This window comes from Hordeum vulgare, chromosome 1H, assembly GCF_904849725.1.
Source record: "Hordeum vulgare subsp. vulgare chromosome 1H, MorexV3_pseudomolecules_assembly, whole genome shotgun sequence".
Lineage (NCBI taxonomy): Eukaryota > Viridiplantae > Streptophyta > Magnoliopsida > Poales > Poaceae > Hordeum > Hordeum vulgare.
The window spans coordinates 431,349,281-431,356,670 of record NC_058518.1 but is presented as its reverse complement, the minus strand read 5'-3'; the positions used below and the strand labels follow the sequence as shown (position 1 = coordinate 431,356,670).

General features: G+C 44.1%; 1 protein-coding gene across 1 annotated transcript; it reads right to left on the bottom strand.

The window, feature by feature from the left end:
- Window positions 1–1,580: 1,580 nt before the first annotated feature.
- LOC123442836 (MLO-like protein 1) lies at window positions 1,581–6,287 on the bottom strand. The gene is made up of 14 exons (XM_045118997.1): window positions 5,765–6,287; window positions 5,543–5,600; window positions 4,930–5,168; window positions 4,067–4,183; window positions 3,924–3,978; window positions 3,653–3,744; window positions 3,411–3,485; window positions 3,247–3,335; window positions 3,098–3,147; window positions 2,666–2,706; window positions 2,376–2,585; window positions 2,224–2,291; window positions 2,066–2,126; window positions 1,581–1,970 (listed from the first exon to the last, which is right to left on the bottom strand). Exons 1-14 carry the CDS (start codon window positions 5,891–5,893, stop codon window positions 1,752–1,754), a joined length of 1,503 nt encoding a protein of 500 aa, XP_044974932.1. The 5' UTR covers window positions 5,894–6,287; the 3' UTR covers window positions 1,581–1,751.
- Between the last annotated feature and the right edge of the window lie 1,103 nt (window positions 6,288–7,390).

The following is a 7,390-nucleotide window of genomic DNA, read 5'->3' as shown; positions in this document are numbered from 1 at the left end:
CGAGTTTGGGTGCTCGGGACCCAGGGGGTTGGGACGCCGATGATGACGAAGATCATACTGGAGACATAGGGATAGCTGGCAGTAGAGCACACTGTAGCACAAACTAATAAGGGGGGAGGGAGCAGACATTTAGGCCATAGAAGGACGGTTAGGCCATAGAAGGATCTCGACTGGAAGAGTTAGATACCAATATCAGGCTACTCATAGTGGTAAGTATCACATAGTAGTATCATATATATGATACTATTATATGATGCCATCTTCATAATGCATAGTATCATAAACTAGTATCATGTGTGATCTTATTTATTGACATGTATGACACATACTCTCTCAGTACCAAAATATTTGTAGTTGGGGAGAACTCAAAATAATTGTAGTTGGGACGAACTAAATACTTGTAGATGGGGAGAACTAGACTAGTTCTCTCCAACTATAATTATTTTGATATAGAGGTAGTAGTAGCATAACATTTAACATGATATGATACAATATCTACCTATGTAATTATAAAAAAATCGGTGTCAAAAAAAGATTGACGAGTTTGGGTGCTCGGGACCCAGGGGGTGGGACGCCGATGATGACGAAGATCATACTGGAGACATAGGGATAGCTGGCAGTAGAGCGCACTGTAGCACAAACTAATAAGGAGGGAGGGAGCAGACATTTAGGCCATAGAAGGATGGTTAGGCCATAGAAGGATCTCGACTGGAGGAGTTAGATACCAATATCAGGCTACTCATAGTGGTAAGTATCATATAGTAGTATCATATATATGATATTATTATATGATACCATCTTCATAATGCATAGTATCATAAACTAGTATCATGTGTGATCTTATTTATTGACATGTATGACACATACCCTCTTAGTATCAAAATATTTGTAGTTGGGGAGAACTCAAAATAATTGTAGTTGGGATGAACTAAATACTTGTAGTTGGGAAGAACTAGACTTGTTCTCTCCAACTATAATTATTTTGATATAGAGGTAGTAGTAGCATAACATTTAACATGATATGATACAGTATCTATCTATGTAATTATAACCCCCCCCCCCCCCCCTTCTTCTTTAATTGTCTGTCACACCATCATGTTACTAGTCCCAAGTACATGATACTCCCTTTGTAAACTAATACTCCCTCCGTTCCTAAATATAAGTCTTTTAAGAGATTTCACTAGGTGACTACATACGAAGCAAAATGAATGAATCTACACTCTAAAGTATGTCTATGTACATCCGTATGTAGTCCTCTAGTAGAATCCCTAGAAAGACTTATATTTAGGTAAGGAGGGAGTATAAGAGTATTTGGATCACTACGGAGGGAGTACCAGCTAAGATACCCCACTATGGCCAGCCTCGAAGGGAGTATGAAGATGAACTCATGGCCCTTCGATCAGAATCAAACCACTCGCAAAATGGGCCAAAACATTTTTTTTAGTTGACTGATGCATAAGTGGTCTATCAGATAGTTCTCAAAGAAAAATATGGTCCATCAGAGAATTATCGCCAATCGGGATCAAACTGCGCCAGAAGCAGCCGAAGCAGGACAGTTTAGGCACCGTCACTGCGAGAGATAAACTTTTTGGACCGGATTTCTTTTCTGACCTTGCGACCGCAATGTTTTAGGGCAGCAAGAAGTAAATCTACCTGTATAATGATAGCACATTCTAAGTGCTTTCATTGCAGCACCAAAATAGACATCATAGCCATTGTTCTAGACAACGCTACTCACTACTGATGCTGCATCATTCTATGCTTTCACCGGGGGCGTCGTTGCCTTCCCGTGCTGGTCGTTTCATCATTTCAATCTTAGCAGAAGGCCCTGCTGAATTGACGGCACCCGTCGATTCTGCCGCGCCATTGCTCTTCTTGAATCCCTTCTTCATCTTAGCCTTCTGAGCCCAACCCAGAACACCCTGCTGCACATGCTCATTGAAGATCTCCTTCTTGTAGAAGCTTCCCATCTTTGCACGCAACAGAAGAAAACATGCGTCAATAATCAGCCTTAATCAGCGTCGACGACATTAGAAACATTTTTTATGCCGAAATATGGCCGCACCTGTGTTACAATTGCATACAGAGGCAGGGTGCTGTAGCTGCAGAGAAGCTGGATGATGAGCCTGCAAGTGCAAGGATGAATGGATGCATGAGTTCAAGAACAAAGTCATGTTCGCTTTTCCATTTGGCAAAAGAAGTTGGAAGACGTGTGTGAGGTACCCAATAACAAGCCTCGGCACAATGAAACCGACTTGCCCCATGATGCAGGAGTTGAATCCATATGTGGTCTACAACAGAAATGGGGTAAACGAATCAGTCATTAGATCCTAACCGAACGTAATTTGAAAGTGGCATCCCCCCAAGATGCTCACCAGTATCCAGAAGAAGAATGCAATCTCAAAGGCGTTCTGGAAGAGGATGAAGTGGATCAGGAATAGGACGATCCTCGGCCGCCCAAACCAGAAGTGGTCATCTGATGGCTTTACGATCAAATCGCCCTCGACCGCAGAGTGCTTCTCAGCTACATCCTGGGCTAACTGAGCTATGACGTGCTCCAACTTGGTGCCAACGGCTAGCAGAAGCTGCAGGGCGAATAGAGAGTGAGTAAGGGCGGTATAAGAGGTTCATATTAAAGTAACACCAAATGTATGTATGCACTTACAATAAGGGGAATGAATGCGATCCAAAAGTATGTGTGCCACCCTGCAGATTAGCCAAATGTGGTGTAAGGAAAAAAAAACTTAAATACTGAAATATATTACTGACAAGGTTTAGTAAACCATCTTGGAGAACAAAACCATTATCATAACAGGTTCTGGTTTTTACATCCGTTACCAGCGTAACTGCTAAAGAATCTAGTTCAATTTTGGAATCTGTAAACATTTTACATTGCCGTTTGCTAGATTACAACATTTTATCTTTACTCTCTGTTTCACAAATTGAACAACTTTCCAGGAAACTCTGCAGATTTATAGTGTATTCCAACATGATTTTTGAACTTCAGTCTGTGAAATTTTTAAAACTAGGTGATCAGGAGGCAAAAGCAATCATAGAACATACAAGTGCTGTTCAGAAAAGATGAACTGCAACTTACCATTAACATTCAGCAACAGAAAGATCACCACGAAGACCCACAAGTACCAGCTAAAGGAGAATAGACATGGCATGAGGTGAGCAACTTGCATAGAAAACCAGCTTGGAATAGTATATATACAAAAGTAGAAATCAGACTCTTTCGATTACCTTATCCCAACCACCTTCTTAAAATCAGACTCTAAAACCCGCAGCATGTATTTATGGAAATCGAATTTCAGGTTTCCACGGCAGTGGGTCTGCAATCCGAAAATGAACTCATTTTCACATACAAGGAAAGCACTCAAGGCCAGTTTATTACAAGGTATGCTTACCATGATAAAACCAAGACGCATTGTGGTGTAGTCGGTTTTACTTACTGATCCATAGAACTGCTTGAAAAACGAATGCTGCATGGAAAATGGGGAAAAGGGCTAATTAGTTCGTCAGTACACGCTTTCAGTATTAAATTAAAAATAAACCCTTTCCTATAAGGCATAGAAAACTTTACTAGCCCACACAATTTCGCAACATAAATTAAGTCCGACGGAACACAGAAGACCTCATGATTGCTTACCAGCCAACTCAATATTCTAGAATCTTTGCCGATACCCTTAAAATGCTCCCTGATAAATTCGAAATTGCGTACATTGTTCACCTTCTTGGGCCCTGCAGTTTATTATGGAATCATCATCCTGTTACAAATGTAGTGGCTCTAAACAATGCTGCTTGTTCATCAGACACATATATTGTTTTCAGTGCACAAGAGGGAAAAAATACTGCTGCTAACCCACAGTATATCACCTGGCATTGTGACAAATAGTAACAACAAGAAAGGCTTAAAATACCATTTCCTGCAGTATCTTTCTGAATGGCATCCTCCCACAGTTTCCATTGATGTATCTGAATAAGAGAATACGCAAAATCAGCTTATCATAGCATGTGGTACTCCGTGGCTAATGCGCAGCGCTGTAACTAATAAGTGGCTTACCTTTGCCCCTCCTAAAAGCATTGTCAAAACACTGAATACAACATGTGTAATAGCCAGCACAAATATGAAAATATGCAACTGATGTATAGCTTCAAGGGACATCAACGGAGCTTTTCCCTGTTAAAACAAACACTAGAGTTCATAACAGCGTTGATTAAAAGGACTGAAGGTTGTTCAATTTACATGGTGAGAAACTCAACATTATTTAAGACTTGAAGAGTGGGAAGGATAAATGAAACATGAAGCAATACATCATGATAGAAAAAAAATTGAAAATGCTGTATAGAGACTTGGAGCAGAGCCATTTGAATGTCCGATCAAATTAAATTATATATCAACTTCTCTCTGTAAGTTAATCAGCGCAGCGACATAACTATCCATGCAACATGGTTAGCCGACCTAACCTTAAAGAATGTGATTAAACCGGCCATCCTTATCTGTCTGTGGCTTTATGTCACTCAGTTATGATGCCCACTCCTTCCACATGCTAGTGTCTAGTGTTCCCATTTCATATCATAGTCGGCCGAAATGTACAAGCAAAACAGAACAACGTCACTTCATCATATCCTAAGATTGACAACATCACAGGAATAGCCGAAAGGGTGTCCCAGTGGCTATGGCTGTTTGGTACAAACAATCTTTGTACCAAACTAGCTAAGCAAGTCCTAAGGAAATTAAGTGTTTGCATGCTCAAAAATCACAATGGTACCCAACTCCAACTGCACAATGTTGACCCTTCAAAAAAAAAAGTGCACAATGTTCACAAGTCCAATCAACTCAATGGTAGAGTAGCTTCCAATCCCACATCACCCCACAAAAAAAGAGACAATCACAGTTTGCACGAAATCAAACTATGTAATCACCTTGGACCGGCAGACACCGGCTTCTGCAGCGCCGCCGCTGAGCAGCCGCCTCCCGATTCTGCCGATGATCTGGGCTGTGACAAAATGCTCGTTTGTCGGTGCCGCCTCACCGGCCCGAACCTCATCCTCCCCTTGGCATGGCAGCATGTGGAGTGTCCAGCTACGACGAATGCATATATTCTGGATCTTCCCCTGGCACACCGTCAGCAGCAGCGAGATGAACCCGAGAAGCATCAGCTCTGCATTGCGCCAAGGAGCAGTTGATGATAGATACATCCAACATGGAAGACAGGTACAACCATGCAATGTCAAAATTCAAAAAGAGAAGACACATAAAGTGATTGGTACAGTAGCCTTTTGACTATTTCTCACAAGGGAACAGTTGGAGACGTCCCTGCCGAGAGCCAGCAACCCCACCCAATTACCCATGGTGCAGGGATAAAAAGAGATGTACGCCTTTTGCACAGACCGCACCACCATGATTTTGTCGACATGATAGTACTTTCTCCGGGTTTTTTTTTTTTGGGTGGGACTTTCTCCAGTTCTTGGCAAACGAATGAACCAGGATGCATGCGGGCCATGGCGGGCCAGGGGGAAGAGATGAATTAGTTACCTTCTTTGACCTTGAGGATGGCCTCGTAGAGCGGCTTCTGATTCTTGCGCCTGAACGTCTGCAGCCGTGGCAACCAAGAGCAGGGAACGGTCAATGGACGAACACGGCCGATGCGGCGAGATGGAATGGCGGCGGAACCGGGAACGCAGACGCGAAACGGCGGAAGGTAATGAAAGCAGGCGAACGGGCGTGTGATGGATGGATGGATGAGGGGTTGATTACCTTGCCGAGGTAGTGGAGGCATCGCTCGGCGAGGAGGGAGATGAGCACGATGATGGAGCAGACGAGCGCGACGATCCACGTGGGCGTGAACTCGAGCGTCGCCGCCTCCTCCTCGCCGTGCTCCGCCATGGCCCTCCCCCCACCCTCTGCTGCGACGGCGAGGCAGGCACGACGATGGTGGAGGAAAGAGAGGGAGAGACGTTGGAAAACGGAAGCTGGGCTGGGGGAGGGAGGGGCGCCGCGTCCTGTAGTTTATTAGCAGCAGTTTCTCTCTGATTGGGGGCGGGGCGCGGCGGGGTGGGGGTGGGGGAGGTAGATAGCCGTCGTTTGCTTAGCTCTTAAGCGCTGGAGCAGGCGTTTCCGCCATTAATTCTTCAGCTCGCATGATGGCGTGGCTGGCATTACTAGTAGTAGTAAAAGATATTACTAGTACTATATCTTCAATTTGTTGCTGAATTTGCATGCTCGCGGCTAAAGTTAGGGGGCAAAAAACAGTGTCGCGCACGCCTGAGGCTCAAGCTTAGCGTCAAAGGCATGCCTTCGTTTGATTTCCTTCCTAAATCGTCTCAAGGCAAAAAATTAGTGTCACGCGCTGGCCGGGATGAGCCAAGCCACGTTGGTTTGACCTGAGCTTGGGTTGGGTCCATGCCAGTGAGGTGCTACTAGTCGAATGTATGTATAGTATAATCCGCACGAGACAGCAAACTTGCGGCTGTCGCTGCGCGCGTGACTTTGCCGTGCCGTGCCGACGCGGCCGGCGACCAACCTGAACGTAAATCTCGGCCGAACCAGTTGGGGCGTGTTTGATTCCATTAGTAAACGGTAATTATATTGCATACACTTCTCAAACGTTGAGGGAAAATAACCTCAAATGCGTCATTTGCAAGTTATTTGATTGTCTGCATTTAGGATCCCTGCATTAGGTAATACGTGAGTGTAATTTTTTTTGTTACCTATATTGGCCCTAGCGGCACATGAACGGTTGCATACGGCGTACATGATGTGCTTATCTTGTACCCTACTTGATGAGCTTATCCTCAATGAGCACACCTAGCACATCAACTCTAGAGCACAACAATGACGATGAACTGGACGAAGATGATGAAGTTCTTCAGCTTCAGCCCCAACTGCCGATCCGCAGTAACACCTTCCACTTTGACACCTCCAACCTTGTCACTGTCAACTCTGTTGCCTCCGTGCTTTTCGCACCCAGTCTGAGTAAGCTTGTTCTGCTGCCTGCTTAGTCTTGAATCCTTTTATGGTTGTTGTTGCTATACGATGCCACTTGTGCACTCACTTCTTTCCATGATTTGTAAACCCCTGGAGCCTTACCGATGAACACGACATACCACTTGCCCTAGCAATGCACAAAAGCAAGAGTTGAAGCAGCGAATCAATGGAGCACACAAGTAGAAGAGAAGAAGTAAAGCATGCATGATCATACGACATAGAAAGTTCTACATAGCACTACCATGATGTTATCCTACCACCACATCCAAAAGAGGGTGTCGTCCTACCACCGCAAGTTCATCATCATCGTGAGGGGTTAGTATATACCATCTCACCAAAATATACAGACCATCAAATAGTTTTTTAGCCCTAACTACACAAAAATGTACGTCGTCA

Excerpts from the sequence above, each read along its gene's own strand:
- LOC123442836 (XM_045118997.1), bottom strand. The coding sequence starts at position 5,893 with ATGGCGGAGCACGGCGAGGAGGAGGCGGCGACGCTCGAGTTCACGCCC. Across the intron at positions 4,184-4,929 it reads CCGGTGTCTGCCGGTCCAAG|GGAAAAGCTCCGTTGATGTC; the intron begins GTGATTACATAG and ends TTGTTTTAACAG. Across the intron at positions 3,979-4,066 it reads TGCTTTTAGGAGGGGCAAAG|ATACATCAATGGAAACTGTG; the intron begins GTAAGCCACTTA and ends TCTCTTATTCAG.